The sequence below is a fragment of the Balaenoptera musculus genome, chromosome 2 (assembly GCF_009873245.2).
Source record: "Balaenoptera musculus isolate JJ_BM4_2016_0621 chromosome 2, mBalMus1.pri.v3, whole genome shotgun sequence".
Lineage (NCBI taxonomy): Eukaryota > Metazoa > Chordata > Mammalia > Artiodactyla > Balaenopteridae > Balaenoptera > Balaenoptera musculus.
Genome location: NC_045786.1, coordinates 84,655,332 through 84,677,345, shown reverse-complemented (window position 1 = coordinate 84,677,345; position 22,014 = coordinate 84,655,332). Strand labels below are relative to the sequence as shown.

Below are 22,014 nucleotides of genomic sequence, written 5' to 3'. Positions count from 1 at the left end.
CTTAACACCTTGGCAAGCCCAGTAAATGCTAGGGTAGGGAGGATAGTAGTTTATATTTGAACACTCCCTGGCCTGTCCAATTTGCATTTTAGAACCTCTGGCAGAGAGCACAGCTAACCAATGATCAAATAGCCTCCATCCACTACGACTCTGACTAGTTCTTGAAGCTGCCCACTTGTCTCCATCCCCATTGCCACTGCTCTGGTTCAAGCCACCATCATTTCTCCACTAGATTATTGCAGGAGCCTCCTAACTGGAGAGAGGACGAGAGGCCAAAACAGAAATATGAAAGGGTGACAGCCTAGCCAAAGAAGGCACATACACGAGCTCCAGCAAATTCTAGAAGCAAGGGCTGGAGAGAGAGGTGGAAGCAGTTATAAACTCAGGTCCTTACAAATCTAGAGAGAGTCAAAAGCAGAGCCAGGATGAAGACAATAAATAAAATCACTCCGTAAAGAGCAAGCCGCCTGGGTCTGCCCTCGGGGACTGTGGGCCACGGGACTGTCTGCTTCCTCTCTGCCTCCTCCAGCCTCTCTGGGGCTTAGGGCTCCTGATCAGAGTAGCTCGGCTGGCTCCAATCACCCTCCCTTGTCCACTGGCCTTGCTGTGATGTGCCCTGGGCAGGGCACTGGGCAGGAAGGAGACTCCTCACATGATCCAGCTTAATCCTCCTCTTCTCCCTTCCCAAGGCTGCACGTTGCAGAAAGACCGCTGCAGAAATGCAGACCAAACGGGGCCCACGGTGGGCAAGAAGGGCCCTGCTCCTCGGCATCCTCTGGGCTACTGCACACTTGCCTCCCCCAGGTGCCTCCCTGCCCCAGCGGCTCCCCAGGGCTACAGGTAGGTGGACGCTGGGGTCAGCTACCCCTGCTGCTGCTGCCACATATGGATAAACAGACAAAGAGAGGGAAATTCTTACTTGACTCACTTTTGCTTATGCTTCCTGCTGTATTTGCTCTGAGTTTTAGCATTTGGTAGGCTTTCAAACACTTTTGATCCTTCGAATAAGTTCTCAAAGATAGCTCTGAAATAATTCACAGACGTCATGAAGCAGGAGAGTCTTCAGTTGTTATTGTTGGAGACTTCATCATGGAAAAAGAAATCTTCTTTCATCCTAGAAATTCTCTCTGCAACAGTGGATGATTCTTTGTGGGCCTTGGGCTTTGCGGACAACTTGGGCTCTGAAATGGGAAAATGAAATTGTACAGATATTAGGAATCTTTATCTTCAAAATACAGTTTCTAACTGAGGAGGAAAAGGGGTTCAGAATTCCCTTTTAGTAATGAAGCAGACAAGGAAGACTGATTTCGTTATTTCCTCTTTTTAATTCACCTGCTCTCATTATCTTATTTCATTAAAGCACCTCTTTCAGGTCCCAAAGACTAATTTTTTTTTAAGGATCTACAATTACATCATATTCAAAAGTGATTTAATCCCACACTTCCTGTTTTCTTAAGGAATTTCTCTTTGTGGGCTTGGAATGTGTGACTCCAACATCCTTCAAATTTTCACCTCCTTTTCCTTACCAGGAAATAGCACCCAATGTGTTATGTCCCCATCATCGGAGTTCCCTGAAGGGTTTTTCACAAAACAGGAGCGTGCAGATGGAGGCATCATAATCTACTTCCTAATTATCCTTTACATGTTCATGGCCATGTCTATTGTCTGTGATGAGTACTTCCTACCCTCCTTGGAAATCATCAGTGAATGTAAGTAGCTGGAAATCTTCTCTACAACTTTCCAGAACAGTAGTGCCACACACATATACAGCTGTCTTTGGAGTAGCTCAGCAGCAATCCTGTCCATCTCAACTGGCTGCAGAACGCTGACTTCTGCGTTGTGGTGTCCTGTATCTTGAGGGACTGGCGTGAGTATGGTTTTTCTTTGTAGTTAATGTTCAGCAGAACATCTTTAAATGAGTACAAAGCAACTATTGTTATAGTGCCTATCTCCAGAAACTTGCAGTTTGTCTATTGTACTGCCTAGCTGTTTGTTAGTAAGCTGTTCCAAGTTTCATATACATGCACTTGGTATATACTCCTAATACACTGGACTCCTAATACTTGCCATCAAATACTTCAAAAATTTTTTTCATTTTTACTCTAAAATCTCTGTAACTTTTTTAAAAAGGTAGATGATAAACAAATACCTTTAAGGACCGCCCTCCTCCCTCTTCCTTTCCCAGCCTCCTACCAGTAAGGAAACTAATTCATGTTTATGAACCAATAAATAAATAAATAAGTCCTGCATCTTATGTAAAGTGCCCTTTGGCATCAGGTAATTAAACATTAAGCTCAGTTACTGGTTTCTGGAAATAAGATCTGCCAAGCCCCTCAGTTCTACCCCTTCAATCATGTATATCGCCCAGAATTCTGAGCACAGACCTTACATTAGCACACGGGTCCCTAAAATCAGGATATCAGTGATGTTTTATGCCAAATAAGCAAAAGTGTCAGCGTTTCCAGTCTCTGTCTCCTGCTTAGTTAGTTTAATTGGTTAAGCATGCTCACTTCAGAGAAGGTCAAAGGTAAGGCTTAGATTTCCCACTGCATACTCCCAGGACTACACAGAAATAGCATCCCCCCGCCACACACACACACACTGCTAGCATTTCTTCACAGGGAAAGAGCATGAATGTAAACTCTCCCTTTCTCCCTTTTCCCATGGTCCCATCCCCAACCCCTGCTGAAATACAAGTCATTTTCTCTCTTGTTCAGTGCAGTACAGCAGTATCCTTAGGACTTAAAACAGGATCTGGCAATAGCAGAGGCACTCAACACCTATTTCTCTAATGAAAAATAATTATAGAACAGGTCAGCGTAAGTTTATTATAATTATTATTTAACTTATAGTTTTACATTGATACTACATTCGACACTGACATTGATAGTTTTCCTTAATAGAAATTAAATTACTTTAACATAATACTTTTACTTGGACTGATGAAATGCAAGCAGAATAGAAGAAAAAACAAATTCCTCTACATTTCTATCACCCAGAGATCCCCACAGTTATCATTTGGTGTATTTCCTTTCAGTCTTTTAGATCTTGCTACATATACAATTTGAGGTCGTTTCCTTTTCCTAAGATAATATTTAATCATGCACATATCCCTATATTATTAAATACCCTTCAAAAAACATGATTCTTCATGGCAGCACAATAGTTCCTGATTCTGTAAACGATTTGAGCACCCAACACTGGTTTTTATACATAATAAGCACCCAGTAGAAATTTATCACAATTTTTAAAATTATTAATCTTATTAGACATTTGAGTTTTAATTTTTTGTTCTAAATGATGTTATGTCCATACTTGTATCAAATCTTTGCAAACTTCTCTAATCATTTCCTGATAAAGATACAGAGCTATGCATATCTTAAGCTTTATATTATACATTGCCAAAAGCATTTCACAAAGGGTGTGCCAACGAAAACCTCCACAATGTGTGGTAGCTTCCATTCCAGAAAACCATGAATAATATCTTTTTTAAAAATAATTCTTATTGGGATCATTTTAAATGTCTTTGTTAATTGCTTTCAAATGGAAGTTATTTTATAAAATTTGTATTTATCTTATTATTTGTGAGGTTGAACATTTTATATGTGTATTAAAATTTGTGGTTTTGCTTTTGTGTTTTTTGCCCATGTTCTAATATGGGAGTATTTGTCTTTTACTTACTGATTTCCAAGATTTTTTTTAATATAAGGGTATTAACTCTTTCTAAAACAATTTTTATATGATATACTTTTTATGGTTTGTTTGGTTTTGTATTTTATGTGTTTATCACATTGAAGTGTACATATTTTTAAGTAAATTTACAAATATTTTCCTTTATGATTCCCCTTTTGGTTTTATACCTGGAAATACCTTTTTATCCCTAGGTCAGAAAAATTGTCATCTTTTCTTCTACTTATAGTTTCTTTTTTTTTTTACATTTATTTATTTATTTATATTTAATATTTTCATTTATTCCACTAAGAATTTGTTTTGCTATAGGATACAATGCTATTTTTCCCAAAAGTTGATCCATTTTCTATACTCTCAACTCTATATTCTAACGATCTATTTGTTCATGTTTGTGCCAGTACCGCACTTCTCATTAGAAAAACTAAATCATATTAATTATATAAAACTAAGAAATTTAAAATTCAAGGTACTATATCCCCACTTAGAATCCTTCTCTTCCTGGAAAGCAAACAAACAAATCACTTTTCTTTTGTTTGTTTTTTGTTTTCACATTTCCAAACAATGACTTGACTTCTTTCAGTCAAAGAATAAATCCATCAAGAATTTTTAAAATAAAAACCTGTCTTGGGAGTAGTAAATAAATAGATAACTTTTCTGGCCCTGCAGAAGAAACCACTGCATTAAAATTTAGATTGCTACTTCAAAATAATCTTCATTAAGCAACTTCATAAAATATCTATAATAATGACTTCCACCATGCCATTTGTGGAATTACTTTGGAACATCATCAGCAAACATTCATTTCTCAAGTGAATCGCTCTTTGCTCTGAAGTATAACACAGTAGCTATTATGGATGTGTGATTGATGGATGCCCACATCACTGCCAAATCTTCAGCTGCTAAGAATTGACCCCGGTCTTGAGCATTGAAAATACTGGCAATGAAATGAAATAGAAATAGTGCTAGCTGGATTCATTTTTTTTTTTTTTTTTTTTTAATTTTTTATTTATGGCTGTGTTGGGTCTTCGTTTCTGTGCCAGGGCTTTCTCCAGCTGTGGCAAGCGGGGGCCACTCTTCATCGCGGTGCGCAGGCCTCTCACTATCGCGGCCTCTCTCGTTGCGGAGCACAGGCTCCAGACGCGCAGGCTCAGTAATTGTGGCTCACGGGCCCAGTTGCTCCGCGGCATATGGGATCTTCCCAGACCAGGGCTCGAACCCGTGTCCTCCACATTGGCAGGCAGATTCTCAACCACTGCGCCACCAGGGAAGCCCCTGGATTCATTTTTAAATGCCTCTAAATTAATTCTGTCGTTTCTCTTTCCAAGGTCTTAGCATGGTCTTATCCAAATTAGGACATCAGCAATAAAAAACAATTTCTCTGGAATGTCTTTACACCCACAGAAACTAACTTCAGAAAGTCTGCAAACGCTTTACATTTCCCCATAGTTCTTTGACAAGCTATAATAGTCCCACCCAACTAATAAGTATTAATATAATCCTCGAAACAATTTACAGAGCATTCTACAATGTACTAGAATGCTATTAATTATTTATGTATTTATTATAGTTATTTATCATAAAACAATTATAGAAGACCAAGCATGGTTCTAAATTAAACATATATGATTATATTTAGTCTTCACAAAAACCCTATAAAGTAGGGACTATTAGATTGGTTTTACTAATGAAAAAACCGAGGCTGAGAGAATATATAATTTCTCAAGACTACACAGCCAGCACACAGGAGAGCCCTGGTTTCTCTAATGCCAAAACCCAAGAATGTTTTCAATTGCTGTGTGATATAATTTTACACGTCCTTGTTTGAGATTAGCTGCCGTAATATGGTTGTTTCAGAAGAACTGTTCTTTTTGAACAATTTTAAAAGGTATTTTTCCTCCCAAGGGCACTGAAAATTTTGACCACAAAAATACATCAAATACTCACTGTAACTACAGAGGAAGTATACTACAAAATAGTGAGAATCCACCAAGTCACTTAAAAAAATCAGTTAAGAATTTTAGCAACCTACTGGGGGTTGTAAATTAATGTTATAAATGGTTACCTGCAATAATTAGACTCTGAGAACTAAGCATTTTGTCCATGATGTATATGAAGTCATAGTGCAGTACTGTGGAACCAAACCATCATGTATAATGCAATGACTTTCTATGGAGTACATGTCTGAATCCCAACCTAGGATACAATGGTTGAATTGGCACACCCCTGGCCCACCCAGCCCCATCACCCCATGAACCCCTCCTCAAATCACTAACAGTGGTTCATTTGGTTAGCACAAGGGTCTTCAGCAAGGTGAAGACTAGAAAAGGCTCAGGACTGGAGTCTCCATGCAGGGGATAAGTTGGAAGTGGTGGAGGGCAGAGCCTCTTGCTGATGCCCTGGCCAGGCCCAGCTCAGGCAAGTGAGTGCTCTTTCTCTGTCTGTAGCTATATATGCTGGTCTGTCAATTACCATTAGAACCACCACCACTTGAGGCTTTCAACAAGGATCTTTCCCTTTCTTGCTCAACTCATGATCATAAAAGTCACACAACCTCTCCTCCCCACCTCAAAACTGGAAAAGCAAGCACATACCCTGAGACATTTTGCTGTCATCTTAACTATGTAGAACCAATACAAGAAAATGTTGTTGCTATACCCCCTTCCTCTAATCCTATTTTCTCTTTTATCCATTTAAGTTCTAAAGGAAAAGAGACTAAAGATGATTCTTCGAACACATTTATATATAATATAAACTATATTAACTTGTAGCCCAAATAGTAGGACTATTACCTCTCATCTTTATAAGCAGTTCATTTTTAGAAACACAAAAGTTCAGTATAAAGTCAAAACAAATCCTTTTTATGTATTGTTTTAACATGTAATGGGGATCTCCTAGAGTTATTTAACCACTGATTAAATCACCTTTCTTTAACTTTTCCTAAGCTAACTAGAGAGAAAAATGTGAACCCCTAATGACTGGTCACTTGATATAGCCCAAAGTCCACAATGAGCTAGTTATGAAACTTTTCTTTTTAAATGTTACACTAATATGCTATTCAGTTAGTAATTCTAATCCCTCCACCATGTTGATCCTTTGAAGTATAACATGTCTTAACTGAAAATGATCTTAATAAGGTTTTCAGAAACATACTTAAACAAAATATTTACTTTTTTATTAAAAAATTATTCTTATTCACTCTGCTTTGAGCTAATATTTGCCCATGTTCTACTTTATGTTTCAGAAATAGACAACAAGAAAGAAAGGCAGGTTTTAATTCCAGGTAGAATTAATTCTAAATTGATAAAATTGAAAGGGAGTGGAATAATTCTGTGAGTATGGCATTTGGATAGCCGACAGTTTCAGGGGATTGTTTGATTCTTAATCCTTATGAAATTTACAGAGGCAAAGCCTTCCCAAAGAACAAAGAATCTAAGAATAGTGCTTCCTCCCTGCCACACAGGCACTCATTCTCCTCTTAAGAGCATTTTCATCCTCTTTGTTTTTCTTTTCCCTCTGATCTAAACTAATCTAAATTTAAAATATAAATAAATATATTGTGGTCACCTTGCATTGCATCTAAATCTACCCTAGGTGTATGGATCTAAATAAGTGCCAAGTGGTCTGGATATTACCAAGATGCTATTCAGGAACAGGCAATGATGATGATCATGATGATAATAATAATAATAAAGCTATGTATTAATCTCTTCACTTACATGGGTAACAGAAAGAGCAGCTTTTTAAACTCAGAAAGGTCTAGCTGCCCATCCCATCTCTGCAACTACTACCTATGTGACCTTGGGCAAGTTATGGAGACAAAACTCAGGTAATTGTGAGCTTTGGAGATAAAATGTCTTACATATGCTTTATATGATAGACTTAGGGCAAGTGGAAATTAATTAATATTAAAGCTGTTAGATTAGGCCATGGGGGAGTCTTTCTTTTTCAGTGGAATCAGGCCTTTCAAAACATTATACAGGGTTTCAGAATTTATTCCGTTATAGCTCAGACAAAATATGAGATGATAAAGTACTTCAAATGTCTTTATTTACTGTTAAAAGCACCACAGAGCATATACATGCAGTTGTGCATTGAGAGGCTAGGCATTTATTTCAACGATGCTGACTTCACTCAAAACATTTCTAGAATATATTTGGAATTAATATCAGAACCAATTTTGCAAATCATAAAAGACATTGGTTTGCTGTCATACTTCATTTTGAATAGAATTACTCAGCATGACTACCCACCCTAGTCACTAGAGTTGGGTCTGAATGACTTTTAATTGCTTCCAAAATTCAAATCCATTCACAAAGCATGAAAATTTGCTGTCACTGAGGACTTTACAAAATTGTGCCAGAAGACACCAAATTGCTTACAGCCTACTCTTGTAACTCTATTAAACGCACATTGTGAAAAGAGCTGGAAATACATAAAGAATGGTAGCAGTGGTTGAAATACAATGTTAAAATTATAAATGATCCTCCCCATTCTGTTTTCTCCTCCATTTTCTAAATTTTCAGCAACAAAGGGGATTTTTATTTATAAAAGGAATTTATTTAATAGTAAGAAGCAGTACAGAGGCTTAAGGCATAGAATTCATATTTTATATTTTTTGTAAAAATTGATAAAATTAGAAGATACCTAAATATTGTGTAGTCCAACCCTCCATTTTACAGATGGCAAAATACAAGGCTTGTCTGAATGACTTATCTAAAGTCTCACATTAAGGTACTGGCAAGGCCAGAAGCCAGGTCTCCATTTTAGTTTAAAACTCTTTCTACTATATTTCCAGAAGAGGATTTTCAAAAACCGTTATAAACTTTCCAACATGGTATCAGAGAAGAGAACATGCTTAAGAAAAAGTCTGATGAGTTACTGATGAGTAATCAGTTCATTATCATAAAGTTGCACTTTATATAAACAATGTAATATCTAAACCTATAAAGAAAACTCACCTTGAACATTTCTACTATATCCTGAAGGAAATATGATTATTCCTTTAGAGTAATAGAGAGGGAAAAGAGTAATAGCTCTTGGGAGGGGGGTGGAAACCAGAACAACTTATCTTTCATAATAAACTACAGCAGAGAGAAATGCTACCCAAGGGTCAGTGAAGACAAAGCCAGTCGATTCTAAAGTTCAAAGGTATAAACCATTTTACAAAATATGCTTAGAACCTTAAGATATAACTTGTTAAAATATCTTTGAAGTTTTACACATCCATCTGTACAGAACCTTTCTTTTCATAACTGAAAGAGAGCCCAGTGAATAGCAACAAGCTTTATTGTTACTGCCTTTTGAGAGTAAAAGTGCTCAAAAGGGCCACCTATTTTCTTACCTTGCAGCAGCCGGATGGATCACCCTTTCTCTCTCAAGACTGAATTTTTCTAATGAAGCATTCTTCAGCCAGCATTAAATGAAGATTGGCCATTCACTCTTCAGCTGCCCCAAGTTCAGACAGTTACTTCAAGATAAAGCACTTTGTTCTTTTTCAATTTCCTCCACATATTATCTAGCCCTGGTTTGATTTGAGAAGAGAATTCATGGTAATATCACTAAATTCATACATTCTCTGGAATATGCTGGAAAACGTCCAAATTATTCCTGACTCCCATTAGCTATTTTCCCCCTAGCAAGGAATGGAACAGTGGTAGTTATGTACCAGTACCATGAGGCAGGAAAGAAAATGACTCAATTGCCCCCCATAATTGGCCTAAGTGCCATTCTTATATTATATTGAGTTTCTGTGATGAAATAGAAATAGCACTGGGTTTAGAACCAATAGACCTGTGGTTTATGCCCTAACTCCTCACATTTAAGATCCTTACTCTCCATGTAACTTTTAGTTACTTAACCTTCTGGACCCGTTTCTTTATCTGTAAAATGGAAATACCATCACTCACATCTGAGGATAGCTGAGATGATTAAATTATGTATATGATAGTGAACTGTATACCATGAATATAAGATATTATTTACTTCATACATAAAATGAAAAAGTTAATAACAGAACAATATGCTTCATCTTGTTCTATTTTAAGTTTCATGGCCAATCGGTCCTACTACATATCAGAGTTGTAGTAAGAGTATAAATTCTATATACTATATATATGCTACATATTTATATGTAAAATTACTCTAACCAGTAAAAGAAATGCAATGAAATGTCACTTACATAAATTATTATTTCTCTCCCTTCATTAGTCACCACAAGTAGATGTTCATCAAGCAAGATGACCAAAGGAAAATAGTAAGGAATAGGATAGAGGGCCTGGATTAGATCATTCCAACTATCCTGAGAGGATTTTTCACAATGGAGGCATAACAGGTGGCCCAACAAGCTGGTTGGGCCTCTGAGACCAGATAATCTCATGGGGATAAAAAAGATGACTGCGGCTGGTATCACCAGCAAGCAATATGGTGGATGTCTTTCCAAGCACTTCCCATATTCTTCACAATAAAAGCCCAGGTCCTTGCTAGGATCCACAAGGCCTTACATGATCTAGCCACCTATTACCTTTGACCTCATCATCTACAGCTCTCCTTCACACACTTTATTCCAGACACTCCAGTCTTTTTCTGTTTCTTGAACACACAGGCTAGCTTCTACCTCAAAACCTTTGCATTCACTCCATCTACCTAGAATACTCCTGGGTCTATGCGAGGTTAGCTCCCTCACTTTGAAGTCTTTGTTAAGTTACCATCTCAGTGAAGTCCTTTCTGGTTACCCAATCTAAAATTACAATCTTTCCTCCATGACATTTTATATCCCCCCACCCTGCTCTTGCTCCTTCTAACATAATACATAGTTTTCTTATCTTGTCTGTCTGTTCTCACTATAATTAAATTCCAGAAGATGAGAAACATTTGTCTGTTTTGTTACTGCCACATTCCTAGCACATAAAAAAAGCATCTGGCATACTAGGTAGTCAATAGATAAATAACAAATAAATGAACAATAGTCAGGTGTTCCAGGTATCTATGGCTGCTTAACAAATCACCCCAAAACTAGTAGCTTAAAAGAACAATCATTTCATACCTCTCACAGCTTTGGGGGTTTACTGGCCTCAGCTGAGTGGTTCTTGCTTGCGGTCTCTCATGCAGCTATAGTAAGAAGAGAGGACTAGAATTATCTGAAAACTCCCTCCTTCACATATCTGGCGCCTGGGATGGGAAGATTCAAAACTGGGGGGCTGAACCAGCCGGGGTTCCTCAGGGACCTCTATTTCTATGTGGGCTCTTCACAAGGTCTTTCCAGGATGGTAGCCAGGGTTTTTATGCAATCACTTAGGGCTCTGAAGCAAATGTTCCTAGAGAGAGAAAACCATGAGAAAGTTTTGTCACCTTTTATGTCCTAGCTTCAGAAATATTACGGCTCCGCCATACTGTTAGTCAAAGCAGTCACAAAGGCTCATCTAGGCTCAGATGACGTAAACATAAACTCCACCTTGTTTTTTGTTTTGTTTTGGTTTTTTGATAGGGAATGGAGAGGTTCTGGAAAATCATGTGGGCAGAAATATTGTAGCTATTTTTGTTTTGTTGTCACACCGCCAACAACAAAAGGAATCAGTAATGTCAAAGGTAGATGTCTCAGCAGAGTAGAACCTGATGTGGACCTGAGAGTGAGCGACAGGTAATGGTCCCCACAGGCAAGAATAAGGAAATACTGACCACAGGTGAAAGGGACTCAACAAAGCACACCAGAGACTGAGAGTCTGGAAAGACTGTCAAATATCAGTAGATATAGCAAACAATAAACATCAACAAGGGATTGCTATCAAAGCCTTGGAAACCTGAGTTTTAGTTCTAACTTTGACACTAACTTTCTGACTTAGGGTAAATAATGCCTAGCATGCTGCCTCTATCGGCTATTTTCCAGCTAAAGTTAATATTAGTGATTTTCTGTGAAGATGTAGCTTTGATATATATCTATTTAGTTATAAAGACATACTCTTTCATTTGTCACTTTACCAGGCATTAACATAATTTCATTTGTCTTCAGACTTTGGATTGTCCCAGAATGTTGCCGGTGCAACTTTTATGGCAGCCGGTAGTTCAGCTCCTGAATTAGTTACTGCTTTCCTAGGTAAATATTGCTCCTTATATTTTTTCTTACTCCATGTGATTTGATCTTCTCCAAGTCAATACTAACTTAGCTACTGTCTTGCTTATAGGTGTATTTATCACAAAGGGCGATATTGGCATTAGCACCATTCTTGGATCTGCAATTTATAATCTCCTTGGCATCTGTGCAGCCTGTGGCTTACTGTCTAATGTGGTATGTAAAAAAACTTTATTCAACAAAATTTATTGCCTTGACAAATTATAAGAACCGTTCAGAGTCTAGAACAAACAAGGCACTAGTAATGTGTTCAGTTAAATTTATTAATCGGTCGAAAAACAACATGTATTCAATTTTAAGTTAACCCACAAATACCTCTTGGTCAAATTTATGAAAATCAGACTAGGTTTAGAAACACAATTTTTCTTAAAATTCCTTTCTCTATGCAATATGCAAAAGATAACAATATTTAGCTACAAATATACAAACAATTTTATTATTGCACTAAGCAAGTACTTGAAGAAGTTACAGTGTAATGGAGAACATTAAATTATTTTTATAGGTTTCAACGCTATCATGTTGGCCCCTATTCAGAGACTGTGCAGCATACGTGATTAGTGTAGCAGCAGTTCTTGCCATAATATTTGACAACCAAGTTTACTGGTAAGCTTGAAATAATCATTATTCTTAATGTAAAACAATTACAGAGAGGATTTTTATAAAATTCTGATGGTTTAGTAACATTTCTTTTTTTTCAAAAATGTTATTTCAATCACTTCTCAATTATCCGCCACTTCCGTACATTTTCCCTGTAGGTCTCTGAGCTAACCTCCTCACCACGATTGCTAGTTGGGTTCTTCTCCTTTCTTTGCAATTCTTTAGTCAAGTCAGTCTTCTTTTGTCTAACCACTGGATGTTACCACCCTTCTTTCTCCCCACTGCCTGTTGAGAAGATCTCCCAGCTTTTTTGTCCGTTAAAGCCCCAACAGGTGGCTTTTTCATCTATTGGGTGGTTTACCTTTCCTCCGTTAAAAGTGACCATGGTCACAAGACTGGAGATGACAAAGGAAGTAAAAGAAGTTCCTTTAAATTCCTCCAACTTTCTCCCTGATGTTCATTTAGTAAGACGAACTATAGCCTTCTTCCTCTAAAAATCAAAAACGTTTAGGTTTCAATATTGAAAACTATTTGCTTTCTTTATAATCTCCCCATGCCTTGCTGTTCCAAGAAAATGAAAAAGGGGGTGACTTAGTGAACAGATAGTAACCGTTTCAGCTAACAAGTAGGTGTTTATCACTACACTAGGAATCTTAACGGATAAGGAAATGTAAAACACAGCCATACGGATTGTACATTGCCCAATGCCAGAGATCACCAGAAAAATAGAAAACACTGTAAATGGCACCCCTCTGGAATACTACAATTTGGCAGTGCTGCACCAATACCTGCTATCAAAAAACTTTAAACCTCGCAGGGAGCAAATGTTTTAAATGCATCATCCTGAAATCTAGCCTGTCTCCCAAGGAGAGACTGTTGGTTACAATGGGGATGCTTCTGGGACTCAGCAGTTGTCTGTAAGGGGACAGTCACTGTGAGAGCATCCAAGCTAACGCTCCCCCCATGAGGGAAATCAGGAACTCTGTGCTTTCAAGCAGTAGCAGAGATTCACTGGCTATAAAATAAAAGGTAGATGCAAGGTTCAAATGTGATGGTATTCGCTAATGAAAATACTTTAAACAGCAAACCAGAGTACAGGAAAACGATTCTCAGTGCCTTAGGTATAACTTTATTTTTGAGAACATCCTTGCTTTCTTGTGAATGCAAGCCAAACTCATTTACATTAAAATCGTCAAAAAAATCTCTGTATAGCAAACTGAAAAGCTCCAAAGTCTAACATATTCTGAATATTTTACACAAAATTCCTATACCAGAACAATTGAAATGAAGATACTATATTTTCTTATAATTATTATATTCTTCCAATGAACTGAGGTGGAGAATGCCCATCACTATTCATTAGTTTCACTTTTATTTTGAAGTCTACAATTACTATTATGTTTAAAGAACTTTTTATGCCTGCCATTCGGAAGGATTCTACAAATTAAGACAATGAATTTATAATCCTTGTTTTTGAAATACAGAAAGGACAGTGTCAAGCTTTCATCAATAAATTTTTAATAATGCTGTAACCAAAGGTGGACACATCTACAAAACCAAAATATTATCTAGAACATTTCCGTTCTATTGCTGCATTCGAAAATTAAGCAGATACTGCCCAAAAGCTACTAACTCTAAAATAACTTTCACATTTTTAATTGAAAAACACACAAATTTCTCTAATTCATAGGTATGAAGGAACTTCACTGCTTTTGATATACGGATTATATGTTTTGGTGCTGTGTTTTGACATTAAAATTAACCAATATATTATAAAGAAGTGCGGTCCTTGCTGCACCTGCCTTGCCAAAGCAATGGAAGAGAGAAGTGAACAGCAGCCACTGATGGGATGGGAAGAGGAGGATCAACCATTCATCCGCAGGCAATCAAGAACTGACAGTGGGATATTTCATGAGGATTCTGGCTACTCCCAGCTTTCTATAAGTTTACATGGTCTTAGTCAGGTTTCTGAAGGTAATAACCACATCCTGGCCACTGTTAAGTCTATTCACTAGCAAAACTTAATTTCATTTCACTTAATTCATTAAGTACTATATACTTACTAGGTAAAAAACACTATGGGGATTTCAGGGATGATCAAGAGGCAGACCTATCCCTAAAGAAGCTTCCAACACTACAGGGGGGAAAAAAAAAAACCCAAATAGCTAAAATGTGAACATTTAAGTACTGTAAAGAGAAACAAATAAAGCATAACTGTGGTTCCTAAATGGGACAGATGGTATAAAATTTGATAAGGATGGTTAGATAGGAAAGATTATCACGGAGAAGGGAGCATTAAAACTAAGCCTTGTAGAATAGTAAGATTTTAACTAACAACCTGATTTATGAGTAATAAGTAACAGCTATTGAAGTCTAGACTTCAATAGCTGTTAGTTATTAGTCATAAGTAAATGATGCAGAGATAAGAGTAAAGAGTATTCCATGGACTGACAAGGAAGTAACATGAGCAAAAGGCCTGCTCAAGTACTAACATAACTGGAGCACTGAATGTGCAGAATGGAAGCAGAAGAAAGGTGGATAGAAAGGAAGAGGATAGAAAGAGTCTTAAATGCTAGATTAAGAGTGTTTGCAGGTTTGTGAGTAGAGAAATTATCAGAACTGAAATATGGAATAAAGGACATGGAGGTCTTTAAGAGGCTACTAAACCAACTGATGTGTTTAGCAGATGTCTAGACAAAGTGAAGGCAGGGGGAATACAAGAGAACAGATGTGAGACATTGCAAAGGAAGCATCACGAAGACCAGGCAACTGAAGGGCTACTTGGGAGCAGAGATAATTCTGAGGCTTTTGATAATGACTAAGAAGATAAGAACACGACTTACAAAAACTAGGAATTAAGGAAGAAAAGCTGGTGTGGGAAAAAAGAAAGTAGGAAGGAAACAGTTGAATTTTAAACATGTCATCTGAAGCAGTAGCAAAACACTTAAGTAAATATATTTAGTAGGAAGTCGAATTCAGCTACGGCCAGAAATACAAATTTGGTGGTTATTTTTTTATAAAGTGGTTGTAGGAAACAGATTCTAAATTTTATTTAGTACTTTAGACAGGGAACTTATTCTAATTTATTACCTTAAAAAGTTAAAATATGACTATGCCCCTTCTTACAAAAATTATAGTTTCTAGTCTTTCAGGCGCAAGAGGTACACATGTCTAAGTTAAATTTTGTAACAAGAAACTCAAAAGAACCAGTCCAAACATTTTTTATTACACTAAAATTATATCTGTTACTTTCTGGTCCATTGGCTGAGGCTTGGCAAAAAATTTTTTATGAGTTATTTTACTAGCATTAGTTGTAATGTGACCTAATATATGGGTATAGTATTTTATAAATGCCATACAAATTTCAAACAATTTTAAAGTGAATTCCCCTTTTTATCCAATATATTATTGTCTTCCACTAAGTTAATAAAACAAATTGAATTTAAAAAACATACTCAAGTCTTATAATTTACATTGTAGATTCTATACTAGTGCCTATTTTCTTAAGGTTCTTTCTAAGAATTGTGGTGAATTCTGTGTTTGGTAAATTAATTAAAGAAAATAATGAAACAAGTCCCCTAAAGTCACTTACAATGAGAATTGGAAATATTCCACTTAATAAAAAGATTATGCTATAATTATGTTATACTCCCTAAGTATACATTATGTGATACATAGGGCAGGCTGGAGGTATCATCAATATTGGGAAATGGAAACAACGGGGATACCTAAGGTTAAGACACCCGGTTAATCCCATAAGCAAAAGTTACTAAAGACCATCCACACTGTAGAAAACCAAGAGAGGTCGAACTGACACTTCATAAACATTATGTCTCTAACATACTTAGTGAATGACCCAAGACATCTTGATGGATTTAAGGCCCCAAATCAAGAAACGCTGAGTATCACATTTTACACCATCAGCCCTGAAGTCTCAATTAGTTTCTCTTTGCCAGCAATATCAGTAATGAGGTATTAGAATGCCTCTTAAAAACTGATACAGCTAATTTATTTCAATACAGCTTTCTAAATGAACATTTCTAACTTAATAGGCCACTTGAGAAAACTCAAAATCGTTTAATTTTTCCCTAACAGATCCACCAAGTGTTTTCAACATGCCTGAAGCAGACTTGAAAAGAATTTTTTGGGTACTATCCCTTCCCATTATTATACTACTTTTTCTAACCACACCAGATTGTAGAAGAAAGTTTTGGAAAAATTACTTTGTGATAACCTTTTTCATGTCAGCACTGTGGATATCTGCATTTACATATATCCTGGTTTGGATGGTCACAATAACTGGTATGTATCTTAAGTATAAGAGCACAATTTAAAAATAAAATAATCAGTTTTATATAAGAACAAAGCATATATTCACTAAGTGTAGTCTAGTTAAAGAGCAAATTTTTTTTCAGCAAAGACTAAAGATAAGTGCTATTTACAGAAAGATTAAATATTAATACACCAACAAGCTCATTCAGGTTTTGTGAGTTGTATATCACATGTCAACTACATTCTCACTGTTATACAGCCCAGGGGTACAAGTCAAAGGAATGTACATGTTATAAATGAAATCAAATTCACAGAATGTCTTTCTATTATGCTAATAATTAAATCACATTGCATGGGTGCACAATATAGTCTTTATATTGAATTCCATTCCATAATAAAAAATATAGCAAGGTGCCAGTGTTTCGAGAAAACGACGGGTACTCACTGTTTAACTGGATTACATTTTATTTTGCTTTTTAATATGGGAATATAAACGTAGTATGAAACGAATAAAAAGGGTATAAAATAAAGTTTCATTTTAGGTTTCTACTACCTTCATGATTAAGATTTCACTATTACTGATTGGTCATAAGCAGCTCTAGTCCCACAGAACTCCTAGTCCAGAAGGAAAAACTGAATATAAACAATGAACAAAAAAATCAGGAATTTCTCCCAGAAAGGTTAAGCTGAATGGACTTACATCATAGATGAGCAAACCACCACCTGTGTGCCCAAATCGCTGAGTCTCCTGCTTTTGAGAGTTAAGTTTTACTGAACACGGTCATGCCCATCCATTTATATATTATCTATGGATGCTTTCACATTACACTGGCAGAGCTGAATGACTGCAACAGAGATCATATAGCCTGCAAAGCCTAAAATAATTACTATCTCACTCTTTCGAAAAAAGTTTGCTGACCTCTGACTCTTCTCAAATTAATGTATGACTTAGAATAGTATGCTATTCTATTTCTTTTTACTTTTTTTTAAGAGCACAATGAAAAAGTCCAATAGCTTGCATATTAAAACGCTAAATTTTCTCAGACAGATCACATTTGACATTAGGAAAGCAAGAAAAGAACAAAATGAAGTACTAGATCATAGAACAGTCCCCAAGATGATAAATATTAGTGTTATTTATGTACATATGAACTCTGGCAAACCAGTAACAAAATTAACAACCAATTACAATTCCAGTATCAATATATAAGCATGCAATAAATATGCTACTTGAAGTTCTTTTAATTAACATTTTAAGAAAAAAAATTCTAAAGTAAGTTTTCAATTACAATATTAAGAGCAGTTACAATTACTTTTTTTTTAAAACTTCCCTCTAGTTCTGTTTCCCAAAATGAATACATTTATGAAAAATGTTGAACTGACGTCAGATTTAACAGAAGTATTAAACTGGGACCATAAAGTTAGAAAGACTCAAGCCGAATCCTATTTTGTTTTCCTCAGATTTATGATTTCCCAAAGAAAACACTAAACGAAGGTCTGTCACTAAAGTAGGAATTTAAAAACGCATACCGTGTTAACATATTTACAGCTTAAGAACAGCTACAAATGATTTGCTTAAATCTCACCTCTTTAGCAAATGTTTTTAAAAGGGAAAAGAGAAAATGACCAATCTCATTAGCATATTTTAAGCAACAGCCTTGACAACAGTGGACAGCCAAAACGTCTGTAAGCATACCAGGTAGGGAAATTACTCCTTGGTAGAATTTTGTGTATTAAATATCGATATCTGTCATTAAAAATCTGTGCTACCTGGGTTACCAATTCACCAATATTATTCAATATTTTGGTAGCTAAAATCTAAGTAAATACATATTGGTTCTGAAATCTAAATATGCCTATTTTCTGTTTCAGGAAAGAAATATCTGAAATATCTGCAGAGAACAGTTAGCGAATCTATAAGATTTGTAACTTGTAATATCTATGTTTATTACAGGGGAAACATTAGAAATTCCAGATACAGTAATGGGCCTTACTTTATTAGCAGCAGGAACAAGCATACCAGACACGATTGCAAGTGTGTTGGTTGCAAGAAAAGGTAAGAAGTAGGTCCCTCAAGCTGCAGTGCCCATTCTTAAAAGCCTGGCTGAAATACACTGAGCAAAGGTACCTTTAAAATATTTATTTCCTCAGTAACATACTTCGAAGAAAAAAAAAGGAGTGACTCAGAGGAAGGATTTACTATTTAATAGCAGATTAATTTCACTAAATCTAATTGCCCAAGTAATATTCATCTGAAATGTGCATTAAATCATAACTAACCATGTTAGAATGAAAAGCAACAAGTAATCTACATACCTTATTGAAAAATGGTTTAATAAATAAAGATAATTATTATTAGATAAATAAATGTTAAGACTTTAAATACTAACCCCCCCAAATTTAAAAATACAAATTCATTAAGACTTTTGCTCTAATACAACAATTTTCCAAAACAAACAGAGAAAGTATCCAGTGTTTTTTCTTATGAAGCTTATTAATAAAATACAGTATTGGTGCGCATATTTTAACAACATGCTTTTTTTTTTTTTTTTTTCAGGCAAGGGAGATATGGCTATGTCTAACATCGTGGGATCCAACGTGTTCGATATGTTGTGCCTAGGAGTTCCATGGTTTATTAAAACTACATTTATAAATGCATCTGCTCCTGTAGAAGTGAACAGTAGAGGACTAACTTACATAACCATCTTTCTCAACATTTCAGTTATTTTTCTTTTCTTAGCAGTTCACCTTAATGGCTGGAAACTAGACAGAAAGTTGGGAGCAGTCTGCCTATTATTATACTTGGGGCTTGCAACGTTATCAGTTCTGTATGAACTTGGAATTATTGGAAATAATAAAATAAGGGGCTGTGGTGGTTAATGTTATGTGGAAAATGTGAATGATGGGGAAGGGCAGAGAAGGAAAACTCCAATTCTCCATTTAAGTCAAATAAAAAATATTCTGAACTTTAGAATCTAAAACTTACTTACAGTAATTCTTTATCACCAAGAAAAATTTAAAACCAACCAAAATCATATCCTAATTTGTCTGAGCCCTTTCTTTTCAAGGACAATTACATATATTAAACAGAAGTTTTGAAAAAACCATCTATGTTTTACCTTACAATAAGTTGATAAAAGCTGGGGACACTTGGACAAACAAATCCCACTATGCAGAACTGAAAATAACAAGAAAATGGCTTATTTCATTAAAAATAGTATAACCATTCATTTAAACTGAATGACCAGACTTGCTGTCTTTAAAAATCCAAACTTGAGATTAACAAAAATCACAGTATATTAACACTATACTGTTAAAAGCTGGTGGGAGTTTTAAAAGTTCATCTTTACAACTTTTGTAAGCATACAGTATTACTTAAAAAAATGACTTTTACTAGGAGATTCAGCAAAACAGATGTAAGAATGTTCCAACCGTGGTTTCAAATTATGCATTACGATCCAAGCGAACATCAATTTCTCTGCCACTGATTTTTATGCCATTCATTATTCTGCAGGCTTTTTCAGCTGATTCTGGGGAGTCAAATCTGACCGTTCCACAGCCTTTTGACTTTCCATTCTCCATTTTTATTTCTGCAAACATTACGTGACCTGTAAAAGAAAAATTATAGAATTACTAGTCTGTTTAAACAGGTTCCATTTCACTACACAGGTCTGAAATTTCTCATAGCCAATGAAATGACAACTTGGCTAAAAACATCAATGATTTTAAAACAGCACATCATATAAGCATTATTCTCATCATTTTATATTCTGAATATAATGCAATTCATATAAAGTAATGAATATATATAGGTTATAATATACAAAATTGAAATCAAAATAAATTTGCTTAGGATTTAGTATTTTACTAAAATAAAAATTTTTTAATGTTAAATCCTTACTTCTAAAGTGAATTTTATAGCAAGATAAGGTAAGCTAGCACAAAATGACACCAAGTCACCATGCCTAATAACAAACTTACAAATTCAAACAAAATTATTTTTAGAAAAACAATTGCTCTTTTATGCCCAATCCCCTAATCTCTCTTCCTTCCCTTTTATCCTCCATTTCACTCTTTTATCCCTGAAAATAGTAGCAACTGCCCAGAAATTTAATTTTTACCAGGCCACAAAGAGCTCCGCTAATTCTGCTTTTCAACCACAGTGCCAAAGTCATTTATTCAATATGACAATTTGAACTCCACATGTAAGAGTGGCACCAAGTGTATTACGGAAACAGGCATGGACGAGATACTGTAGATTTGAATCAATAAAAGTAGAAAACAGTGATGATAAGAGCACAAAGAAGAACCTTAGAGAAGCTTCCAGGAGGAGGAAAACCAGACAATGGTTCTGTTTATAGTTAATATCACTACTGACTCTATACAGACTGGTATTTGAAATAAATGAATATCATTTATCAAAATACATGGCCATAAAAATCCATCATCCAAACCAGAAACTTCAGAGAGTAAAAGGGAGAGTTATTAATAATTACACACAAATAACAGATGTAAACATTGAGACTATCCCCAGGCATACAAGGATGTATGATAACCCAGTTCACACAGATTTAGATGTGAGGTGTGTGACTACTTACCATAATGTTTCCCTCCCCTTGAATATTATAGTTGCCAGATCACTATGGGCTAATTTTAGTCTGGCAATAAAATCAAAGAGCCAGACATATTTAGTTCTATAAAAGGACAAAAAAAGGAAAAGGGAGGAAGGCAAAGAAAAGGGCTTGGGCTTCCCTGGTGGCACAGTGGTTAAGAATCCACCTGCTAATGCAGGGGACATGGGTTCGAGCCCTGGTCCAGGAAGATCCCACAGTCCGTGGAGCAACTAAGCCCGTGCGCCACAACTACTGAGCCTGCGCTCTAGAGACTGCGAGCCACAACTACTGAGCCCACGTGCCACAACTACTGAAGCCCGCACTCCTAGAGCCTGTGCTCTGCAACAAGAGAAGCCACCTCAATGAGAAGCCTGCGCACTGCAACAAAGAGTATTCCCCGCTCGCCGCAACTAGAGAAAGCCTGCGTGCAGCAACAAAGACCCAATGCAGCCCAAAATAATAAATTAATTAATTTTAAAAAGGGCTTATCAAAAAATTGCATAAGCCCTTTCCAGGCAATGGGATGAATTTTTAATCCCAATGCATGGGTAAGATTTTTTTTCCTGTTTAAATTTTGATCTGAATGATTTTGATCTGAATGATTTCTACAACATCCTAGACTATTTTTCTTCTTTTGTTTATTCATCCATCCCCGCTCTGCCCCATTACTGTGTTTTTTTAAAACCAACTGATAGGTAATCACTCACCCACTCAATA

At 36.0% G+C, this 22,014-nt stretch overlaps 2 protein-coding genes across 5 annotated transcripts in view; one reads left to right on the top strand and one right to left on the bottom strand.

Annotated features, from left to right (window-relative positions):
* Positions 1-648: 648 nt before the first annotated feature.
* SLC24A5 (solute carrier family 24 member 5) lies at positions 649-19,603 on the top strand. Its single transcript, XM_036843047.1, has 9 exons — positions 649-840; positions 1,530-1,709; positions 11,696-11,779; positions 11,868-11,971; positions 12,318-12,418; positions 14,103-14,386; positions 16,508-16,714; positions 18,639-18,740; positions 19,242-19,603. Exons 1-9 carry the CDS (start codon positions 720-722, stop codon positions 19,562-19,564), a joined length of 1,506 nt encoding a protein of 501 aa, XP_036698942.1. The 5' UTR covers positions 649-719; the 3' UTR covers positions 19,565-19,603.
* The window catches only part of MYEF2 (myelin expression factor 2), a 79,961-nt gene continuing 77,544 nt past the window's right edge, over positions 19,598-22,014 (bottom strand). For 3 of the 4 annotated variants that reach the window (XM_036843045.1, XM_036843046.1, XM_036843044.1), the window contains one exon: positions 20,129-20,292. In XM_036843045.1, the coding sequence (XP_036698940.1) occupies positions 20,129-20,292 (164 nt within the window). Of the gene's footprint in view, positions 20,293-22,014 lie in introns of all 4 variants that reach the window. The other variant, XM_036843043.1, reaches the window with a different exon arrangement.

Bases quoted from the DNA above. Each gene is read 5' to 3' on its own strand.
- SLC24A5 (XM_036843047.1), top strand. From the start codon at position 720: ATGCAGACCAAACGGGGCCCACGGTGGGCAAGAAGGGCCCTGCTCCTC. The intron at 11,972-12,317 runs GTATGTAAAAAA...TTATTTTTATAG, and splicing joins GTGGCTTACTGTCTAATGTG to GTTTCAACGCTATCATGTTG. The intron at 18,741-19,241 runs GTAAGAAGTAGG...TTTTTTTTTCAG, and splicing joins TGTGTTGGTTGCAAGAAAAG to GCAAGGGAGATATGGCTATG.